The sequence below is a fragment of the Meles meles genome, chromosome 16 (genome assembly GCF_922984935.1).
Source record: "Meles meles chromosome 16, mMelMel3.1 paternal haplotype, whole genome shotgun sequence".
Taxonomy (NCBI): domain Eukaryota; kingdom Metazoa; phylum Chordata; class Mammalia; order Carnivora; family Mustelidae; genus Meles; species Meles meles.
The window spans coordinates 82,595,840-82,619,347 of record NC_060081.1 but is presented as its reverse complement, the minus strand read 5'-3'; the positions used below and the strand labels follow the sequence as shown (position 1 = coordinate 82,619,347).

The following is a 23,508-nucleotide window of genomic DNA, read 5'->3' as shown; positions in this document are numbered from 1 at the left end:
GGCGGGGGGTGCAGAGGGGAGAGGCTGTGCGCGGGCCTCCCCCCCACCTGCCCCCGCTCGGCCTCCGTCGCCTCGGTCCCTCCCCCGCTTCTCCGTCCCCGCGGAGCTGCTGCGCTTCCGGCCACGGGTGGGGACGGCCCCCTGCGTCCGCCGTTACCTCGAGTGTCCACGTTCACACCTCAACAGTCCCCGCCGCCACCACCAACACTCCCGCACAGTCAGAGCCCTCCTGTTCGACGAGACAGGGCGGCAGGGTTCAGGGCCCACCCCGCCCGGCCCACGCCCGCTCGGCGGCCCGCGCACTCACCCCGCTCGTCCGACTGCAGCTGCGCCTCCAGGTCCTCGGGGGACACGTAGAAGTCGGCGTCCTCGCCTGCGGGCGCCCGGGGCTTGCAGCGGCCGCAGCAGCAGTTGAAGCAGCAGCAGAGGCAGCAGCAGCAGTAGCAGCAGGTGAGTGCCCCGCACACTGCGAACAGCAGCTGCGGGCGGAGCACAGGAGCGCTGGCTGCGGGGGGGGGGGCAGCCCCCCCGCAGCCCCACGAGGCTCCCCGGGGTGGGGGGGTGGGGTGGGGGCCGCCCCGGAGGCCTCTGTCCTGCCAGAGCTGGGCGGGAAGACGGTGACAGAGCTCACTGGCCCCAAGGAAAGGGATCTACGAAGACGGGCAGGAGGGCGGCCGCGGCCGCACGTGCTTGCGGCAGGAGGAGGACACGGTAAGTGTCCAAAAACAGAACAGAGAAATGCTACGTCCGAAGTGTCTCAAGGCACAGAGATTTCCGACAAGTCTTCCCCTGCACTGACAAGAGCATCTGCCCACGACGGGACGGAAAAGGTCCCTTCCGATCTCTGTGTAAGAACGGACGGTGACTCGCAAGAGCCGAGGGACAAGGTCGGCTTGCCGGGGGGGTCTGCTCGGAGCCTTCTGGCGGCCCCTCCTGGGCTCCCGAACCGGCTACGCGCCGTCAGTGGCCGAGACCAGGCCCCGCACTGACACATGGTGATGGAAAAGGGCGCCAGACGCCGGGAGACCAAGGCTCAGGAGCACAGAGCACTTGGACGAAACGCCCTGGCTCTGTAAGACCCCGATCCCTACCAGGCAGGAGACTCTCCAGGGGCACCCGGAGCCCGGCACAGGGCCGCCCGCTCCCCTCACCTTGGCCCACCAACTGGAGAGCACGAAGTAGGTGTTCACGTTCTCCTCCCCAAACTGCTCGGCCACGTAGAGCCCCAGCGAGCCGTACTTGTCGTAGATGTTTCTTTTTGTGGCGTCCGTCAGGATGGCATGGGCGTTGTTGATCTCCTTAAACTTGTCTGCAGCCTCTGGGTTATCGGGGTTCTTGTCGGGGTGATATTTCAAGGCAAGTTTCCTGCAAACAAAACCATTTCTTGTCACTTATTTCACACTCGTCCAGGAGAGGGAGGGCCCAGTGCAGTGAACACCTTCTCCAGTACTTGTCCTCCCCCGACTCTCCACGGAGTTCGAGAAGTTCAGTCCGAAGAAAGCTCTGCAGCTGCCTCGGGGGAAACCTCCTGGCTCTGCCACAGAGCGGGGAGTCCCCAGGTGAGGGCGACCCTGCGCAGCCCACCCCTCTAGCACAGCTCGGAGGCCGACGCCACTGCTGACCTCTAGTGTCCTCGCCGGCGAACTGCGCATTTGGCCAAATAGGGTGCCGGGCAAGGGGTGCACCAAAGGCCTATTTTCTCCTGTGGGAGAAGTGCACAATGGGAAGGACACACAGGAGGGTCGCTGGAAGGGTAGGGATCACCGAGGATGTGCGTCTCTGCGGCTGACTCCAGGAAGCCGCAGGTTAGCTGCCTCCAAAGGCAACGGGAGGGCTGCCGGAAGGAGCAGGCTCAGACCCGCTTCCCAGGGCCGCCGGCTGCTCCAGGGCACACAGTGTCATCTACGAAGTGTGACTTTTCTGTTGCCACGAAAATGCTGATATGAGAATTTTAAGCTACAAGGGTCACATGACGCACACAAAGACGGAGCTACGGGTCCCAGTCACCTGCGGGCCGGGCGGGGGAGACGCACGCAATGGTTCCTGGTAAACGCAGATCAAAGCACAAAGGCACGACACCCTCTTACCGATAGGACTTTTTAATGTCATCTGAGGTCGCATTCTTGTCCAGCCCCAGAACGTGGTACAGTGACTCCCCAGAGGTGGAGAGTGAGCGCTGTCTCTGGTCGGCCATGGCAGGCTAATCTGTAAGAAAACATCAAAAAGTATCAATAAAGCGTCCAACCGCAGAGCTGAAGGCTACTCTAGGCGACTGTTTGAAGCGAGCGATCACAACAGGGCTGGCTGGGGGCCATGCGCGTCACAGACACAACACGTCCGACTACAACGGGAAGGGCTGTGGGGAGTGGTCCCACGTGGAGACCAAAGGCTGCATTTGCAAGTGCGCCTGCGGAGGGTTAGAGGACTACTACACTGAGCAGACTGAAAAAAACTGGGTTTACTGTAATCTCCAGAGCAACCTCGAAATTAAAAAATCCAAAGAAGTGGGGCACCTGGGTGGCTCAGCTGTTAAGCGTCTGCCTTCTGTTCAGGTCATGATCCCAGGCTGGGACCGCCCCGCTTCAGGCTCCCTGCTCAGTGGGAACCTGCTTCTCCCTCTCCCTCTCCCACTCCCCCTCCTTGTGTTCCTTCTCTCGCTGTCTCTGTCATATAAATAAATAAAATCTTTAACAACAACAAATCCCAAGAAGTACAGTTAAAAAGCTTTTTAAAAGAAAAAAATGGGGCGCCTGGGTGGCTCAGTGGGTTAAAGCCTCTGCCTTCGGCTCAGGTCATGATCTCAGGGTCCTGGGATCGAGCCCCACATCGGGCTCTCTGCTCCACAGGGAGCCTGCTTCCTCCTCTCTCTGCCTGCCTCTCTGCCGACTTGTGATCTCTCTCTGTCAAATAAATAAATAAAATCTTTTTAAAAAAATAAAAGAAAAAAATGATCTCTTTAGACTAAAAAGTCCAATAAAAAAAAGAGGTTACCAGAATGGAGAAAAACTCAAGACTCAACTACACACTTTAAAGACAGAGCCTCAGAATGCTTGAATCCAAGTCCTGACAGAATTAAAGGAGAGGGGCGCCTGGTGGCTCAGTGGGTTAAAGCCTCTGCCTTCGGCTCAGGTCAGGGTCCTGGGATCGAGCCCCGAGCCCCACATCCGGCTCTCTGCTCAGCAGGGAGCCTGCTTCCCTTCCTCTCTCTCTGCCTGCCTCTCTGCCTGCTTGTGATCTCTGTCTGTCAAATAAATAAATAAAATTTAAAAAAAAAAGAATTAAAGGAGAAACAGACAACCGCAGCTATAAAAATCTTAGCACCGCTCTCGCAGAAACACAGAATGAACAAACAACAACAAACAAGAAAAACGGATGATCCTAAAAATACTGCACCACCATGACCGGATGATGCGTATGGGACGCCCAACATTCATAACCGGTTTTTAAAATCACAAAGACATGCCACATGTTAGACTTTAAAACAAATCTCAATAAATTTAATGGGCTGAAATCATGCACAGTGTTCTCTCTGACCTTAGGAGAATTAAGTTAGAAACCCAACATTAAGATACCTAAGAAAACCTCAAGAATTTTTTTAATAGAATTTTTCATTTTTTATTAGAGAGCGCGCGCATAACCGGGGGAGCAGCAGAAGGAGAGGAAGAAGCAGGCTCCCCGCTGAGCACAGAAGCCGACGTGGGACTCAATCTTAGGACCCTGATCATGACCTGAGCTAAAGTCAGATGCTTAACCCACTGAGCCATCCAGATGCCCCCAAAACCTCAAGTATTTAACATCCAACACACTGCTAAAATAACATGTAACTCAAAGAAGAAATCATAAGTTATTTTTAATTTAATAGTAAAATATATCATATAGCCAAGACCTAAGATTCAAGTTCACAACACCAGAAGCAGCAGGACCCAAAGGAAATGGAAGGAAGAGAATAATAAAGAGCAGAAATCAAGAAAATAAAAAACAGAAAAACAACAAAGAAAGTTAACAAAGCCAAACGTTGGCTCTTTGAAAACAACAAAATTGATCAACAGCTGACAAAAGAAAAAAAAGAACAGAAATCAGTGACATGAGGAAGGAAAAAGAGAGGGGTCAACACTACAGACCCTACAGGCACAAAAAAGATGATAGAAAAAATTATGGACAACTTTATGCCAAGCAATTAGATGGAGCAGATAAATGCCTTGAAAAATACAATTTACCCAACCAGAAAATCTGAATAGTCCTAAACGCATTAACAGAATTGAATCTGTAATAGAAAACCTTCCCCCAGAGCCCTGGGGGGCTCAGTGGGTTAAAGCCTCTGCCTTTGCCTCAGGTCACGATCCCAGGGTCCCCCCCCCTTCCCCGCGTCTGGCTCTCTGCTCTGCAGGGAGCCTGCTTCCTCCTCTCTCTCTGCGCCTGCCTCCCTGCCTACTTGTGATCTCTCTCTGTCAAATAAATAAATAAATAACATCTTAAAAAAAAGAAAGAAAGAAAGAAAGAAAGAAAGAAAGAAAGAAAGAAAGAAAAAACCTTCCCACAAAGTTACAGGCCACGATGACTTTTCTACCCAATATCCAAGGAAGAAAGACATCGATCTTGGACAAACTTTTTCAAAAACAGAGGAGAAGGGGACTTTTGTTTTTGGAGGCCAGCACAACCTCACAAAGACATTACCAAAAAATCCATCACAAGCATAGACATAAAAGTCCTTAACAAAATATTAGCAAATCGAATCTATGAGTAGAAATTATCCCAAGAAAGCAAGCCTGATTTAACATTTCAAAACAAACCAACGTGTCTACCCTATTATAGAACAGAGATGAACCACATGATCATCTCAGAGAGTCATCAGTGCACTGGCAAAGTTCAACACCAACTCATGATTGTAACGATTCTCAGTAGGGTGTTCAGGTGGCTTACTCAGTCAGTTGACCGTCTGCCTTCAGCTTAGGTCAGGATCTCAGGGTCCTGGGATGGAGCTGGCCACTGGGCTTCCTGGTCAGCAGGGAGCCTGCTTCTCCCTCTGTCTCTCCCCTGTTGGACTTGGCTTACTCGCTCTCAAATAAATAAATAAAATCTTAAAAAAAATTTAAAAAAATAAAAAATTCTCACTACACTGGGAACAGAAGGGAACTTTCTTGGTCTGATAAAGGACATCCAACCAAAACCCTACAGTTGATGACTGGGTTATTTACACAGAACACTGTAAGGGATCAACAAAAAACAAAAACAATGAACCAAAAAAACAACTAAACAAAAAACCAACTACAACTAAAAAGTACATTTTGCAAGGTCACACGATATAAATATTTAAAACAACTATATATTTTTTTTTCTTTAAGATTTTATTTATTTATTTGACAGAGAGACACAGCGAGAGAGGGAACACGAGGGGAAGTGGGAGAGGGAGAATCAGTCTTCCCGCTGAGCAGGGAGCCCGATGTGGGGCTCGATTCCAGGACCCTGGATCACGACCTGAGCCGAAGGCAGACGATTAACCACTGAGCCCCGCCAGGTGCCCCTAAAGCAACCATATTTTTATTTGAGAGTAGTAAACAATTGGAAAATATTACTACTTACAGGTTTCATTCACAGCAGCATCCAAAATCACAGAATTATTTAGGAATAAAATTTAACAAAAGACATACAAAACACCTACACTGAAAATAACACATTGCCAAGAGAAACAAAAGATCTAAAAAAAAAAAAAAAATCGAGCTTTATCATGTTCATGGATCAGGAAAGACTTAATTTTCTGCAAATTGATCTACAGAATCAATACAATCTTAACTCTAATCCCAGCAGGCTTTTTTGCAAAAATGGAGAAAATGATCTCAAAATCTGTATGGAAAAACAAAGGGCATATATTAGCCACAGCGACACTGGTACACAGAGGGTCAGAAGAACATCAGAAGACGCTCATCCTTAGTCACTCAGAGACGCAGAACACGTCTCCACCGGAGCGGCCTGTTCTGAAAAGATGAGCCCATCCAGTCTCAGCCGGGTGTGAGGCAACACGCGCTGTCATTCACGCTGGAAACAGAGGACAGCACGACCCTTCAGAAAACAGCTCAGGAGTGGCCCCCCAAGGCTCACACGCACTCCCCGTGCAGGACGCGGCCGCTCGTCCGCTGGACACGGTACGCACCTACAGGAAATGGACACGCACGTCGACACAGAGACTTACACGCCAATGTTCGTAGCAGCTTCACTCCCAGCAGCCAAAGTCTGGAAACAACCCAAATGTCCGCCGACCGGTGAACGGATAAACAGAAAGGGTCGACCCAGAGCGGACGACTGCTCAGCGGGGAGAGAATGAGCTACCAGCACGCACACGCCGACGACTCAGCTGCTGCTGGATGGAAGGGGCCAGATCCAAAGACAAGGCAGGGTCCTTACGTGAAACTCCAGCGAACGCAAAGCCGTCTACACAGGCTGCCCGGAAGTGGAGGGCAGAGCAGATACAGCTTTCAAGGGCCCAAGGCAACTCTGGAAAGCGAGCCGGCTCCCACCTGCTGCAGGACCCGCAGGTCGGCTCCTGGCTGCCTCAGCCAAAGGAAGAGGAAACACATGTTCACGTAAAAACCTGCGCAGGACATTCAGAGCAGCTTTATTTGTAAGAGCCCCAAACTCCATCAGTCCAGACAGCCTTGAACTGCAGCACGTCTGTGCACGGTGCGGCACTACTTGGCAAACATGCGGCGTGCGCGGCCGGACGCACCTGCACGGACCTGCACGAGCAGAGAAAAGCCAAGCCCACGAGGTCACACACTGTACGACTGGATTTTGGATACGACATGATTTTAGAAACACAAGACAGACTGCTGGTTACAAGGGGTCAAGGACGGGAGGTGAGTGGGATAGGGGTGGCCGCACACGGAGAATCCCAGGATCTTGAGTCCCGCGGCGGACACGCAGACCTGCAGAGGTCCCCGCGCACGCAGGAGTCAGTAACGTAAAGGTGGGGACACCCGGGTAGGACTGGCGAATCATACCAACATCAGTACCCTGGTTAGGGTAGTTTTGTTCCGTTTCTTTTTAAAGATTTTATTTACTTATTTGACAGACAGCGAGAGCAGGAACACCAGCCGGGGGGAGCGGGAGAGGGAAAGCAGGCTTCCCGCTGAGCAAGAATGTGGGGCTCGACGTGGGGCTCGATGTGGGGCTGGATCCCAGGACCCTGAGGATCATACCTGAGCTGAAAGCAGATGCTTTTTTTTTTTTTTTTTTAAATATTTTATTTATTTATTTGACAGAGAGAGAGGTCACAAGTAGGCAGAGAGGCAGGCAGAGAGAGAGGGAGAAACAGGCTCGCCACTGAGCAGAGAGCCCGACGCGGGGCTCGATCCCAGGACCCTGAGATCATGACCTGAGCCGAAGGCAGAGGCTTAACCCACTGAGCCACCCAGGCGCCCCTGAAAGCAGATGCTTAACGACTGAGCCCCCCATAGTAAACTACAGTGTGGCAATACGTCACTGTTGGGAAAAAACCAGGCAAAGTGTCATCATTTCTTACAATTACGGGTGACTTTATAATCATCTTAATTAAAATCGCAATTAAAAGCTCATTACTAGGGGCGCCTGGGTGGCTCAGTGGGTTAAGCCTCTGCCTTCGGCTCAGGTCATGGTCCCAGGGTGCTGGGATGGAGCCCCGCGTCCGGCTCTCTGCTCAGCGGGGAGCCTGCTTCCTCCTCTCTCTCTCTCTCTGTCTACTGGTGGTCTCTATCTGTCAAATAAATAAATAAATTTAAAAAAAAAAAAAAAACATTTAAAAGCTCATTACTGGACTAATTCAAGTTACTTGGCAGGTTTAGACCATTAAAAGAAGCTTTAACTAGAGATAACAGAGCATACAGTTACCGGCAACAAAGGAGAGATAGAGCAAAGCCAGAAGCAAGAAAGCAGTGGGGAAGAGACCTTAGGTGGGGTCTTAGCCCAATTCCTTCACCTCCCAGTAGATCAAAGGGAAGACCACACATGCAAAATGACTGACCAGAACACACAAGTAATAAGTCACAGCAGCAGGCCCAGAGCCAGCACTGATTTCAAGTTCGGGGTCAACCACACTGAAGGTGTGTCTGCTGCTTCTCCAGAAACACATGCGGCTGCAAGTTGTGACTAGCAGAAGTCTCTTTCCTGCTCCTTAAAGTTAACGAAAAATAATATATAAACCACCTTTCCAGGAAATACAGTGGTGCCCCTAAAAAAGGGCTTCCAATCTCGGCATTCTGTCTGCTCTGTGAAGGGAGCACGACAGGCTAAGGCAGCGCCCAGCTCGGTCACACACTTGCAGACACTGCCCCGAGGTCAACCATGTGAAAAACGAGGGGATGGGCTTAGTTTTTAAATTCAGCACCGATTTAATGATCTACTCTGTGACTCTAGGTACTACTACTTAAAAATAAGTCACCGTGCTCATAATCGGCAGAAGTCAAAGTCAGAAGCAGCTCGGACGTCCCGCAGCGAGTGACTGCATAAGCCGCGGCCACGCAGACAGCGGGCATTCCTCAGCGCTGGACAGAGACGAGCTGCTGAGCTGTGAACAGGCCGCACACAGTGCGATTCCATCTCTACAACATTCTGGAAAAGGCAAAACTCCAGGGACAGGAAAGGGAGTGGAGGTTGCCAGGGGGCTGGAGGAGGGAGGGATTCAGAGGAGGAGCACAGAGATCTCAGGGGATGAAACACTGTGCAACACTACAGCGGCCGAAAACGGGAGTATGTTTGTCAAATCCCACAGAATCTGCACCGCGACGAGTGACCACTGAGGTAAACTACGGACTGTGGTTAATAACGGATCAATACAGGCGCCTGGTGGCTCAGTGGGTTAAAGCCTCTGCCTTCGGCTCGGGTCATGATCTCAGGGTCCCGGGATCGAGCCCCGCATCGGGCTCTCTGCTCAGCGGGGAGCCTGCTTCTCCCTCTCTCTCTGCCTGCTTGTGATCTGTCTGTCAAATAAATAAATAAAATCTTAAAAAAAAAATAATGGATCAATACAGGGGCGCCTGGGGGGCTCAGTCAGTGGGGTGTCTGCCTTCATCTCAGGTCATGATCTCAGGGTCCTGGGACCAAGTTTCCCGTCGGGCTCCCTACTCAGACCGGTGTCTGCTTCTCCCTCTGCCTCTGCCCCACCGCTGCTCGTGCTCTCTTTCTCTCTCAAATAAGTAAGTAAAATCTTAAAAAAAAAAAATGTGTCAATACAGGATCATCAGTTTTAACAATGTACCACTCTGATACAAACTATGGGGGCAAACGGAAAACTGTGGGGTTGGGGGAAGGGAAAGAAATATGCAAGAATTCTCTGTAAGTTCTGTCCAACTTTTCTGTAACCCTGAAGGTGAAAAAAAAAAAAAAAAAGTCTATGAAGTAGAAAAAAAAGTACGAAGAGTTGATGACCCCAGAGGAAAAATGGCAAGGTTTTGGGGGTATTTTTGTTTTTGTTTAAGATTTTATTTGTCAGAGAGAGAGAGAGAGAGCACAAGCAGGGGGAGCAGCAGAGGGAGAGGGAGAAGCAGGCTCCCCACTTAACAGCGAGCCTGATGCCAAACTCGATCCCAGGACCCCGAGACCATGACCTGAGCCGAAGGCAGACGCTTCACCCACTGAGTCACCCAGGCGCCCCCGATGACAAGCTTTTGAGTTCGGAGGTTGAAGACTTTTATAAAATTAACAGAAACTGTGGACAGAAGCAAACTGCGAAGGAGAGGGAGCCAAGAAGAGCACGGTCGGCGGCTGCCATCCGAACAGGGAAACAGCAAGAGGGCGGCGCAGCGACAGGAGGTGAAGCCACGGAGCGGAGAGAAGTTACAACCTGGAAGTACCTTAGAGAGAGAACCAGCACAAAGAAAACAGAAAATGGGAGAAAAATTGGTCTGGCAAGAATGCGAAAGGTAAGGGATACATCAAACCGAGGGGAAAGTCCATTAAAAACAAGAGAGAACAAAACTAGGTCGGCAAGGAACACAAGTGTGCGTGCTGGAAAGCGCCGGCCAGCACGAGTGATGCGTCAAGCATCCGGGTCACGCCTGAGAGCTTCCCAACACAAAAAGCTTCATATTCTAAGATGAAAAGATTCCATTGTCAACCAAGTGCAAGGTCAGAAGAATATACAAATGTTAGAGTCTGGGACAAGCCTCATTTCTAAAACGAAACACCCATCCGAGGACACACAGCAACAGAACAGGGAAGGAAGTGAAGGAGGAGGGAATCCTCAGATAAAAAACCCTGGCGTCATCTGGGCCTCTGGCAGAAGAAATGATGGCAGGAAGGAGCGGCCCAGGGGCTTGGTCGGCCTTTAGCTTGGGTCAGATCGAGTCCCGCATCAGGCTCCTTGCTCAGCAGGAAGCCTGCTTCCTCCCCACCACCCCCCGCCTGCCTCTCTGCTTACTCGTGATCTCTCTCTGTCAAATAAATAAATAAAATCTTTAAATAAATAAAAAGAAAGAAAGAAAGAAAGAAAGGCAGGAGACATGGGAGCAATCCTTCCACACGCCCAAGGGAGGCAGGGTCCCACTTCTCTCTCCATGCCCAGTGACAACCCAGAACACAAAGGTTAGTGTGCACAATGGAAAGGAATAGGGGAGCCCCGACAGGCCAGGCCGCTCCATGCCACGGCCCACCTGGACCACCGAACCAGGTTCCTCGAGTGTGCCAGTCCATGGGGCCCAGGCTTCCCCTCCCCTCACCAGGCAGGTTTGACGGCAGTCCATCCCTGATGCAGAGATGCACGCACAGAGAGGTGACGGAAGGATGTGAACCCAAACCCAAGGGAATCACCCTGACCCTAGAGACACCAGGTAAACCACCCGGCCCCTAAGCCCAGGGGATGACGGTGTTGCTGAGGGCAGATGATAAAACAAGTCTCAGGGCCACCCAAGAGAGAGAGGTCGTGGGTTTTACAATCAGGAAGTGACGACTGTAAGCCCAGCTGGAAAGTGTCCCGCAGCGCTCTGAGTCTCCTTATTCTTCTGCGGCCCTCCAGGGCCAGGCCAGCACGGAGCCAGCAGAGCCAAGACAGCCTCGGTCGGAAGCAGGCTGTGACAGACGGGGCCAGCTGTCCAGGACTCCAGCGAGCCCACGACAGAAGGACCGCAGCACCGTGAAACTACAAAAGTCATTTCTTTGTCTGCACTCTCAGTTGCCCGAGGCCTACTAACTAGCTGGCTTGCAGACCCCAGCCGCAGAGACAGCAGGAACTCATCCTCCCACGTCTGCTCCGTAAACACAAGCAACTACAGCCGAAGCTCTCCCCGCGGCATCTTCGCGATCACGCTGTTACTTTATTTCGACACGGGAAGATTCCTGGCAACGATGTGTCAAGCCAGTCTCTTTCCCGACAGCATTTGCTCACTTCACGTCTCTGTGTCACATTCTGGTAATTCTTGCCGTGTTTCAAATGTTTCCGTCGCGGGTATATTTGTCGCGCTGATCTGTCATCAGTGATTGACTCAAAAGCTCCGATGATGGTCAGCATCTCTTTAGAGGTACTTGCTTTTTTAAAACATTATTATTACTAACATGCATTATTGGCCGCAGGTGCGGTCTGCGGCTCGTCAGGCCTCCACACTTCACGGCGCTCACCACAGCACACACCGGCCCCGTGTGTCACCCCGTCCGTCACCCGCCCCCTCCCCCTCCCCCAGGCAACCCTCAGTTTGCTCTGTGAGGTAGAGTCTCTTATGCTTTGTTCTACCTCAAAACAAAAAACAAAACCACGAAATGCTATCGGCCTTTCCCAGACACGTGTAGCACGGGCATCAGCGTTACACGCGCCGCGAAAGCAGACACGGACGGACTCGCTCTACAGGGTGGCCGCGCTGCTGCCGTCTTCCTGGGGCCCAGCGCCCGGCAGCGACGGGGGTCAGCACTGCACGTGACTGAAGTCACAGCTGCACCCTGTGACACGGCCACATTTTAAACATGAATCAGCAGTGTGACCCAGCGGTCCGTATGCACGCCGATTTCGGACGTTACTGCAGGAACTCAAAACCGGCCGAGCCTCAGAGAGAGCCACCCTAAGAAGAACCCACAGAGTTAAGTCCGAACCAGCTCTCTTCGTTTCAGTGGGATGCCGGTGACCATGTCCCAGGTCTCCTCAAGGCTACAACTTGCTTAATGAAAAACCACATCAGAGGCACCTGGGTGGCTCAGAGGGTTAAACGTCTGCCTTCGGGCTCAGGGTCCCGCGTCAGGCTTCCGGCTCCAGGGAGCCGGCTTCTCCCTCTGCCTCTCTCGCTGTCTCTCGTGAAAAAGTAACAAAATCTTTAAGAACAATCATTTCTCCTCAAACCCCGAGATGAAGAAACGGAGCAGCAGAGCATCGCCTGTGCTAGCGGCCGCCTCCCTGGCTCCTGCGCAGCCCGGACGGGCGGCGGGCAGCGTCTGAACACTTGCGACCCAAGAGCCTTACGCTCAGGCCAGGTCCCCGCAGACGCGGGCACAGACGAGCGTTCGCACAGACACGAGAACTTACGGAACAAGGAGCTTCTAGGAAAAACAATCTGCTGAAACGCCCAGCCAGCGAAGACAGAAACGGAAAGGCAGCGATGGAGAACGATAGCCAGGGGTTAACGGATCTGCGGGCTGAAGCCACAGAAACCCCAGGACACGACTGAAGGGCGCTGGGGCTGTGGGAACCGGTGCGCTGAGCAGAAACGTGGCAAACCCGCAGCGACGCGGTCAGCGTCGCGGTCAGGACCCCCGTGGGGAGAGCGTGCCGAACCCCCATCAGCCCCACCAGGGACGCGGGCACTGTCCCCACCAAAGCCCGACAAGGCCAGTGGCCTCCCTTTTTAAGGGCGTGGGTAGGCCTTCGTTAGCGTCCCCTTGACTTTTCCGTATGCCAGGTTCAGAGAAAAGTGAAACAAAATGCTTCGATTTCAGACTATGAGGGGTGTCTCTGGACGCCGCGTGTCTGGCTGTTTCTGGGAGAAACTAGGGACCGGAGGGTAACACATTCTCTTGTCTGTGTAACATTCAATCACTTCTATACCATGGCTTGATTTTTTTTTTTTAAATCATGTTCTTCTCTCTTTTCTGTACTGTTTGAACTTTTTACAAAGTTCTGTATCATGTTTACAAAATCTACAAAGTTATCACTCTAAGAACATGAGCAGGGCGCCTAGATGGCTCAGTCAGTTGGGTTTCTGTCTTCGGCTCAGGTCATGATCTCAGGGTCCTGGGATCGAGACCCGCATCGGGCTCCCTGCTCTGCGGGAAGCCTGCTTCTCCCTTTTCCCCTGCCTGCTGCTCCCCCTGCTTGTGCGCTCTCTCTCTGTGTCTGTCAAACAAATAAATAAAAAAATCTTAAAAAAAAAAAAAGAAGAAGAACACAAGCAAGCAGCCACATAACTGCCCTTCCTAGGAGGTTCTTGTCGTGAGTCACTCCCAGGACAGGGTTATGAAGCACTTCCGTGTGCTGGTCTGTCGGGAGCACCAACAGCCCCAGCCTACCTAGCCAACACGCCCTTTGACCAGGGGTCTGGAGCTCATCCCTTTGGGCTAACTTCCCTCTTGCAACCAGGGTCTCTCCCACAAAATTACTACACAGCCCCTTCTCATCAGAGCTCACGAGAAAGTTGTTCTTTTGTGGGTGAGTCCGTCTGTTTTGGCCACAGCCAGTCGAAGGGACCAAGATGAAGGGTTTCGTCAACCAGAGTCTGGTTGATCCCAGATTTTCTCAAGAGCCAGCAAACACCCTAAGATCAACTCCTTCCCAATCCAATTTCAAATCATTTGTAGTTTCCTGACATCAGAAAAAACCTGACAGTGAAAAACGTCCTTTCTATTTTGATGAAATCACAGCACAGCAGGCAGCCCGGAAGCTCAGGCCTAATTTCACTGGATCAAAGCCAAGTACTTACACACCAGACAGGGGGAGGCTGGGTGCAGCGAAAGTCAGGCCGACCCTTACCACGTAGGTTTCCTTCGGTTTTGTTCTCTGAAGGCGTGTTTACTCCGGAGCAGACGTAGGCAAGCTTTTGTTAAAGCGCGAGATAGTAAGTATTTCGGTCTTGTGGGCCAGACGGTCTCCATGGCTGGGTCCCCGGTTTTTCGCTCTGCCTCTGAAGCAGCAGAGCACGGCGTGGGCAAGACTGGGACAGCTGTGCTCCGCCGACGGCCGACCCAACACAGAGCAGGCGCCAGGCCGGCCGGAGCTCAAGCAACGGCGCTCCGGTCAATTTTTTTACAAGTCAGGTCCTTGCGGAGGGTCCCTTGTGTTTTCATACCGTGCACACGTGGGCGCTTCGGTACTACGACACTTTTTTCTTCCTCCAAATGAAGTCTGCACAAATACGAAACAAAGACGGGACACACAGCAGGGCACACAAGGAAGGAATGTCCCGAATACACGAATACACGTCCGCAGTGGAGGTGGGGCGCCGCGGAGACCCGCCGCAGTGGAGGTGGGGCGCCGCGGAGACCCGCCGCGACGCGGGGCGGCCGGAGGCAGACAGCAGCGCAGTGCCCTCTCGCTCACCGAAGCGCGACTGGAAGAGCTGGGTGGAAGGCGACGCAGCTCCAGCAGAGAGCACCCAAGGAGAGCCGGTGCCATCCCTCATCGCTCCCACTCCTTACCTCAGTCACTGCGTCATTCGCTGTCTTCTCTGGCAGTGAAGCTGGAGAGGTACCGCAGCAAACGGGAAGGTTTAAACCAGAAGACAAATCCCAAAGTCATAAAAGAAATGCCACTCACTGCAAAGGGATACAGTGGCTGTTACACCTGAGGACCCCGGGGGCACAGCCGCCTCAGCCGGGAGAACTGTGACCTGCTGCTTCACTGACCGTCGCCCAGGCTCCCTGACGCACTGGTTGGCACATCCAAGGCACTGGACACCTGGCCGGGCGGAGGGTGGGCAGTTCAAACAACATCCCACTGGAGACCATCACAGCTCATGCATGACCCTCCGATCACACACCATCAACATATTCTATGGTTCTTTCCAACTGGAAGTTTAATTAAATGTGAACGATCATGTAATACGGAACAACTCGCCTGTACTATCCCGCATCACAGAACACAGAAACAGGACCCTATTTCGCATGCTTCTCCAGTGCTAAGATGAAGAGTCCACTGGCGACATCAAACACATATGTGCCCCGGGATGCCCGACCTGTCTGTCTCCTGCTATGACCAAGAGTTACGTATGGTGGCATGAGGACAGGGCATCACCCTACCTAAGGGATACAGACTGCTTCCCTGTGCCCTGCTGGGGCATCAGTGACCGTTACTTTGTTCACAAGACACAAGTCTGGTTCATGCGACATTTTTTAGCCTCCATGACCACTTATTTGAAAATATTTACTCAGTCCTCCCACATGCCAGGCACTGGGAACAGAACAACGAACAGAAGGTACAATCCGAGAACGGAGAGTGAGCTCCGGGGCCACCTGAAGTGAGAGCGAGCCATTCCCTAAGAACACAGTTTTATGGGAACAGGCAACAGAACAGCTTCTGTTTTAAGATTACCATGGCTAGGGGCGCCTGGGTGGCTCCGTGGGTGAAGCCTCTGCCTTCGGCTCAGGTCATGATCCCAGGGTCCTGGGATCGAGTCCCGCATCGGGCTCTCTGCTCCAAGGGGAGCCTGCTCCCCCCCCCCCCCGCCTGCCTCTCTGCCTGCTTGTGATCTCTATCAGATAAATAAATAAAATCTTAAAAAAAAAAAAAGAAAGAAAGAAAACGGAGACTAAAAGGACCCGCAAAGATCTGAGTTACAATAAACCCCAGAGTTATTGAGGCTGCAAGGAAAGGAAAACAGAAACCAGCGTCTTCAGCAAGGAGCGAAGGTCGAGGACAATTTCTTCCTTCGTGTTTTAAGGAAATATATAGCAGTGGTGAAAGCCAAAGTTACCAACATTGGTCTGTGGGGTCAAAGGACACGTACACGTTCAGTGAGAGCAGAGGCAGGGACGGGTGCGCCCCGAGGCCTTCAGGGCCCCTCCCCCAGCATGAAGCGACACATCGCAAGCTCTGAGAGTGGACACCACCAACGACCAGCAGCAAAGGACCGATCACGTCTCGGTCAGTTCCGCGGGGGACAGCACTCGCCAGTAAAAACAGGGCAACATACAGACACAACCAATGAAATCCTCAAACCCATTATGCAAGACAAACAAGCTGGACCCGAGATGATTCCATTTATTCAAAGAGTAAAAACAGGACAAACAGCCTATTGGGACATAAACCAGGAAGGTGTTTGAGGGCACTGATGGGAGGCTTCCAGAAGATAGAGACATTCTGACTTAAACTGGGGGAGTGATTTCACAAGTGTGTACATACTCCAAAACTCACTGAAATTTACTAAGATCTGTGCATGTAACTGTAGGTCAATTTTGCCTGCATTTAAAAAGCAAGCTATAATTAAGATTATTTGATCTCAAAGCAAGTTAGATACGGTAAGAAAACCAAATGGAACATAAAACTCTCCGGTCACCTAGGCCCGGCTGCCCATGTTTACAAACTCGTTTGGACAGCGCCACATCCCTCTCTTCCTGTGACGTCTATGGCTGCTCTCAACAGAGGCTGTGAAACCACAAAGCCGAAAAGTACTCCGTCTGGCCCTTTAAGGAAAAACGGAGCTGCCGTGAAGACTACTCAAACTGGTATTTTATATTTTGAGTCAGAAACTATTACATTTCTACACTCCTTCGCATACATCTCAGAAGTCTGCGCTCTAATAGGAACTAACCATCGCCAGGCAGCGCGCACTCTGGAAAGCTCCACGTTCGGGGAACAGGCTCGTGACTAAAAGACAAACTGTAAGTGCAAGGGCCTAGTTCATTCTTAGGCATGTGGTATCGGGAAGCCCATCAGGAAGAGCAAACAGAAAGGCTGTGGAAGGCCATGTGGCAGAAGACTGTTCGAGAAAGAAATCATGAAGTTTTGTGAGGTTTGTGAATCACTAAATTCAACTTGTGAAAAAAAGTTACTGCCGTAACAGCTCACCGTCCATCTTTTCTGTAGTGAGCGGGGTCCGTCCCCGATGAGAAGAAACAGACACTTCTCGGCGCAGGAAACACGGGTCCCCAGAAGCACATGGCCCGCACCCCGCAGACTGAAGGAAGAACGCTGGTTCGGCATCTGCTGACGCTTCCGCCCCAGCAAGGGTTGCCAGTTTCTTGCCATGCGGCCCCTGCTTCCCTCTCCCCAGCCCCAGGCCCGTGCCACAGCCGAAGCCACGCCAGAACCCACGAAGCGTCGCCAGCAACGTCTCGGCTCTGCCGACGTGCTGAGCCGTGCTCACTGGGCTCAGTCCCTTCAGATGTCGTCGTATTTCCTTGGGGTGATGATGTGGGACTCCACCACCTGCTGTCTGAAGCAACACTGTGTCGTGTCCTTCTCCCTAAATCCGCTCCTACTTATTTCAAGGCATCCCTGAGACCCAGAGTCACAGCCAGAGAGCAGCCAGGCCTCTCCGCACTGCACTTGCGGTAACCCAGGAGCTGCTGTCAGAGGTCGGCCCCAGTTCCTACCCCGGGAAGGTCAAACCACAGTCTCTGGGCTGGGTCTTCTTTAGCAACATCACGTCTTTAAAAACACACCGAGGGGCACATTTTGCCTCCTTGTAGTGCAGCCTGGTTTGTGCTGCTAGAAAGAGCACAAGGGCTGGGCAGACCAGAAGACACAGACACACACGAGCAGGGAGCAGGGAGCTCCAAAATGGTGAGAGACTGCCAGGGACAAGAGGCAGAAACCTGGTAAGAGGGAGGGATTTCTGGAAGACACAGGGCCTGTCCTCCTCAGTCTGTCCTCCCTCACTGGCGCACAATCTGCTCCCCTCGCCACACCCCTCGGGTCCTTCTCGGACCCTCCCAACAGGCTGCAGCACCAAAACCCAGCTCCCTGCCCTTCAGGGCTGTTTTGGAAACAGGCCCTGCCCACCACCAGCATCTTCCCACCACCGTGTCCACTGGGCCTCGGGACATGACTGGCAGGACCACTTGTCCTAGGCAGACACAGGACTGTCACACATGAACACCAGCGCTCTCCTAAAACAACGCCCTGCTTCACAATGTCCACAACAGCCGAACTACGGACAGAGCCTAGACGTCCACCGGCAGATGAGTGAATAGAGAAGATGTGAGCTATATCTACAATGGAATACTATGCAGCCATCAAAAAGAACAAGAACAAAACCTTGCCATTTGCGACGTGGCTGGAGCTAGAGGGTATTATGTTGAGTGAAGTAAGTCAATCAGAGAGAGACAATTATCGTATGATCTCTCTGGTATGAGGAATCAGAGGCAGGGCGGGGGGGCCGTGGGGGGTAGGGAGGGAAAAAATGAAACAAGATGGGATCAGGAGGGAGACAAACCGTAAGAGACTCTCAGTCTCACAAAACAAACTGAGGGCTGCGGGGGTAAGGGGGTAGAGGGAGGGCGGTTGGGTGATGGACGTGGGGGAGGGTGTGTGCTGTGGTGAGTGCTATGAGGTGTGTAAGCCTGATGATTCACAGACCAGTACCCCTGCAACAAATAATACGTGATATGTTAATATAAAAAAAAAAAGATTAGATTTTCTTGTATGCTTGAGTTAAAGATAAAGACATTAGAATCTAAAACAAACAAACAAAAAAACACCCTGCCCTGCTTCCTGCCATGTGGAAAGCTCCTACCTAGACCACGAAGCCCTGCAGAGATATCCCTGACTCAGGGAACCCTTTCCTGGCCACTCTCCCAGCACAAACAGCAGAGCCCTGTCATGTCCTGGGGCGCCATCCCGGGCCTTGAGTGTGCGTCTGTGTTGCTCACTTGTCCCACTGCTGTTGAGAGAGCCCCGACCACGTGCCATGCTCTGTTCTCCAAGCTGGAGATTCATCCGTGAACAAAATACACAAAGAGACAAAAACCCTATCCACACAGGTCCTGTCCATGCTCCTTGGAAGACTTAGAGACCTTCGGGGAAAAGAGTCAAGTACTCAGACTCCTGCGTTCCCAGATGCGGCCTCAGCACACGTTTAGAAGCTGCTGCTGAGCCGACCTACTGTTTGGGGAGACAGTGAAGCACGCGCCGACGTTGGAAGACATATCCGAAAACATTTTAAGAGGAAAGCTATTTTTTTTTTGAAGATTTTATTTTTTTTTTTAAGATTTTATTTATTTATTTGAGAGACAGAGATCACAAGCAGGCAGAGAGGCAGGCAGACAGAGAGAGAGGAAGGGAAGCAGGCTCCCTGCCGAGCAGAAAGCCCGATGCAGGGCTCGATCCCAGGACCCTGGGATCATGACCTGAGCTGAAGGCAGAGGCTTTAACCCACTGAGCCACCCAGGCGCCCCAAGAGGAAAGCTATTTTTGTTGTAAGCATCTCTCATGTAATGTATGGCACGCAGAATGGAATACATGGAACACAAACACACACACTATGTTTTATTTTATGTTGGCTGCACGCCCAGTGTGGAGCCCAATGTGGGGCTTGAACTCATGACCCTGAGATCAAGGCCTGAGCTTGCTGCTTAGCCGACTGAGCCACCCAGGCACCTGGGGAATATAGAACTTACAATGCAGAGTGATAAGCACCACAGTCCTGCCCTTCAAACGGAAGCCTTGAAGATATCCAGCAATCTTGACGCTTCCTGTGTTCTTTCTGTGTACATTATCCTGACTTAACGTTATGATCCTCTTGCTTCAGAAGTATTACCTCACATGTTTCTCCCTAAACATTATGTAGTTTTAACTTCTTGAACTTATAAAAATGGCCTAACCCTAAATACAACCTTCTAGGACTTGCTTCTGAAGCTCAGCATGTCTCTAGGTCACACCCACGCCGTTGGATGTAGCCGAATGGCGTTTCGGGTCTGGACAGACTCCGGTTTGTAAACAGTCCACAACTTATCCATCCATTCTTCCAGCGAAGGACGCTGGGGACACTCGCAGGGTTTGCTGTTGCAGGGTTCGCTGCTCTGAACGTCCCTGAGCAAACCCGCTGTGCAAGGTATCTCAGGCCAGCGCCAGGGGGCTCGGGCACAGCGAGACTGGCAGTGGACAGCAAGCGTTCGCAAACCACTACGGGAATGTCAACTGCGCACAGGAAACGATTCTCCACCTCTTTGTTCGTTTCGGAAAAGCAAATTAAAACCACAGTTTCGCTCCACACCTGTGCGAATGGCTAAAAACTGACCGGACCACACTGAGGGCGGATGAGGGTCAGCCATGACTAGAACGGTCACGCTGCTGGGACGTGAAATGGGGTGGCCGCCCCAGGAAAAGAGCTGGGAAGTTTCTAACGAAAAGGACCAAAGTGGTCTGTACGCAACTCCGGTGACTCCGACGGCCAGTCTGCTGAGTACAAGAGGCTGACTCCTGCTGACGGAGTGCTCAACGTCCTGAGCAGGGTGAGGGCTCCACAAATCTCTAGGTATTAAACTCAGAACTGTACACCTGAGAAGGGGGAGTCATGTTTATTTTATGTTCATTTTAAAAAATAAAAGAGGGGCACCTGCGTGGCTCAGTGGGTTAAGCCTCTACCTTGGCTCAGGTCATGATCTCAGGGTCCTGGGATCGAGCCCCGCATCGGGCTCTCTGCTCAGCGGGGAGCCTGCTTCCCCCTCTCTCTCTGCCTGCCTCTCTGCCTCGTTGTGATCTCTGTCTGTCAAATAAGTAAATAACATCTTTCAAAAAATAAATAAAAGAGAAAAAAAAATCTGGGCTTGTATTTTACGTTTTGTCATTTATTTTTCTAGTTAGTCATTTCATTGTAGTTTACAAAAGTATTATCAATCTTTGATAGACTGAAAGTTAAAGAAACTGGTCCTTCACCACAACCATTTAGAAATGAAGAACTGCTGTTGGGAGAAAACCTAAAAGTGGACCTTGGGCTCCCAGGGAACTGGCAGTCTCTACTGGGTGAGGCGCGCCACCTGCCCCCAGAGGACGCACCACCCAGCACCCTACCAGCCACTGCCCCCTGCCCCCGAGGGACAGCAGCAGGCGCGCACCAGGCAGAACGGTGCCTTGCTCGGCCGAGTCCTCATCCCGCGTGGGGAGCGGCGAGCACTGCTGTCTGTCTGCCCGCAGGCAGTGCGACTGTGGTCAGTGCCCGAGGGGCTACAGGACTTCTCTCCGGGGCACCAGTCCTTTACTGGCTACAAACACCAACAAAAATCTCTCCTAGCTCACAGTTCTTGTCCCTTATTACGGTGTCTTTTGACGAACATGAGTTCTTAAACTTTTCCACTGCAGTAAAAAACAAAACCTGCCACCTTAACCGTTTTTCCGCGCACACTCAGTACTGTTAACCTAGGCGCACTCTTGCGCAACAGAGCTCACAAATCCCGAATTTTACATAACTGAATGTAACAAATCTTTGCAAACTGATGATGTTTCCCTTTTTTTGCTTTTGTTCAAAAGTACTTCTCTATCCCAAAGCCAAAAGTAAGTTCTCCCGCACTTTCTTCTACCGGCTTTCATCCACAGGGAGTCTGCTTCACCGGGGTTAACACGGGCGCGGCGGGAGACAAAGACCAGCTTCACCAAGAGCCCCAAGACCCAGAAAGCCCCCACCCTGCCCCGCAAATGGCCTGTCCTTCCCCAAGACCTGCAGGGTGCCTCCTGTACACGTAAAATCCCACAGGGAGGTCTGCTTGGGGAGCTCCCTGTTCCGGTCCAGGCTCAGCACACAGCACTGGAAGGCCTCCCCAGTTAGCCGAGGCAGCCCCACTTTGCCAAAGCTATAAATTCTTTGGTATTTCCACACACAGCATTAGATAATGGCACTGAAAACAAGTGTGTCTTAATACAAGCATCTGGTATGAGAGCAAGGAGGACTGGAAAAGCAACCGCAGGTACAGCCTGTGAGCCACACCTCCTCAGCACGTAGACGGTTTGTCCCGTGGGTCCCCAGACCCAGGCTGCATGGCCTGCAAGCTAGGTGCCGTCGTTCAGCCATGAAGACATGCAGAAGTACGAAGCCACACCACGGGCTCCTTGCTCACGGTCTCTGGGGGTTTTCCTCCCAGATGCAGGGGCCTCTATGGTGCCATGAGCACTCTCCAGCCTCTCGGTGTACTGTGGGTCAAACCAGGATTGTGGCAGGACAGGAAGCCTCCGGAGCCACTGTCTGGCCAGTGGCAGGAAGACAGAGTGCCCAAATGGAAATTCCAGGTCACAAAGATAATGCGCCATACGATGGGAATCTCAAAATACAGAAGCCACGAAAAACGTTAATACTGTAAAAAAAAAAAAGACGAACGGGGGCGCGTGCAGGAACGGGGGCGCGCACAGGAATGGGGGCGCGCGCAGGAACTGCCAAGACTGGGGATAGGAGGCAGAGGAGCTGCGGTCTTGATCAGGATGGAAGGTGCAGGAAATTCGTGAGGTGACCCATCGGGGAACAGGGCAGAGCACAGCGCAGGAGCGGTGGGCGGCCAGCAGCAAACCTCTCCGGGAAGGAAGGGTGAAGTCTGGGAAGGTTCCGCGGCTTTGCCTCATGCACTCTGGATCTAACGTGTAGAAGAAACACCGCTAAAAATAAAAATACTAAGCAATGAAATGCAACAGGGGCACCTGGGTGGCTCAGTCAGCGCCGTGTACAACTCTGGGCTTCAGCTCAGGTCGTGATTCAGCCCCGTGGGGTCTGCCTATGCCTCTCTGCCCCCCTCCCCACCCCAAACAGGCATAGGCATGCACTTTCCCTCTCTCAAGTAAATAACATCTTACAGAAAATAAAGAAAGAAAGAATTATAATGGATGTTCCAAAGACCAGGGATTTTCCTCTAAGATCTGGGCGGGACCAGGCAGCACCTGCCAAAGAGCGGTGGCGGGTCTGGGAGCACCTGCGTCAGGCAGGGGATGGCCTGTACCACCCATGCTGGGACAGACTCAGAAACCCAAAGAGGCTCGGAAAACCACGGGTCTGAATGTCTGACTCTGAATTTGCTATCCGTCCTGAAAGGAAAAAAAGTCAGTCTACTGCAGAACAGAACTGGCAGCAACCCCACTAACACAGTCAAAGAAATTCCAGACAAGTGTCGACGGGTGTGGAAAACGAGATGACGCCAGCGTCCCCGGTCTTCTATCTTCATTCCTGACTGAAAATGGATTTCCAATGCAAGGAATTCCTGAAGTCACCGGAAATACAGGAACCCCAGAAGATTTTACCTCTTCTCAATTCTTTTTTTCTTCTAAGATTTTATTTATTTATTTGACAGGCAGAGATCACAAGTAGGCAGAGAGGCAGGCAGAGAAAGAGGGAAGCAGACTCCCTGTTGAGCAGAGAGTCCGCTCGATCCCAGGACCCTGAGAGCATGACCCAAGCGGAAGGCAGCGGCTTCACCCACTGAGCCCCCCAGGCATCCCCCTCCTCCTTAATTCTGAGAAGAATAAAAAGCAACAAGAGCTCAGCCTTAAAAGAAAGAGAGTACAAAGAGTTAACGGCCACTTCTTTAAGGGCCACCTCCCACCAACCATCAAAGCAGAGAGAGGAATGGGTTGAAACCTGAGACTTAAGAAGGAAGACCAGCAGCGCCTCAGACAAGCCCCACACTTAGTCTGTCGGTGCAACCCGCCCTCAC

General features: G+C 51.9%; 1 protein-coding gene across 3 annotated transcripts in view; it reads right to left on the bottom strand.

Annotated features, from left to right (window-relative positions):
* DNAJC5 (DnaJ heat shock protein family (Hsp40) member C5) overlaps positions 1 to 23,508 on the bottom strand; it is a 37,927-nt gene that overhangs the window by 2,424 nt on the left and 11,995 nt on the right. For 2 of the 3 annotated variants that reach the window (XM_045980278.1, XM_045980277.1), the window contains 3 exons: positions 2,088 to 2,205; positions 1,152 to 1,365; positions 308 to 479 (listed from right to left, as the gene is read on the bottom strand). In XM_045980278.1, coding sequence (XP_045836234.1) covers positions 308 to 479; positions 1,152 to 1,365; positions 2,088 to 2,194 — 493 coding nt within the window. In that variant the 5' untranslated portion in view covers positions 2,195 to 2,205. Of the gene's footprint in view, positions 1 to 157; positions 230 to 307; positions 480 to 1,151; positions 1,366 to 2,087; positions 2,206 to 23,508 lie in introns of all 3 variants that reach the window. The other variant, XR_006815262.1, reaches the window with a different exon arrangement.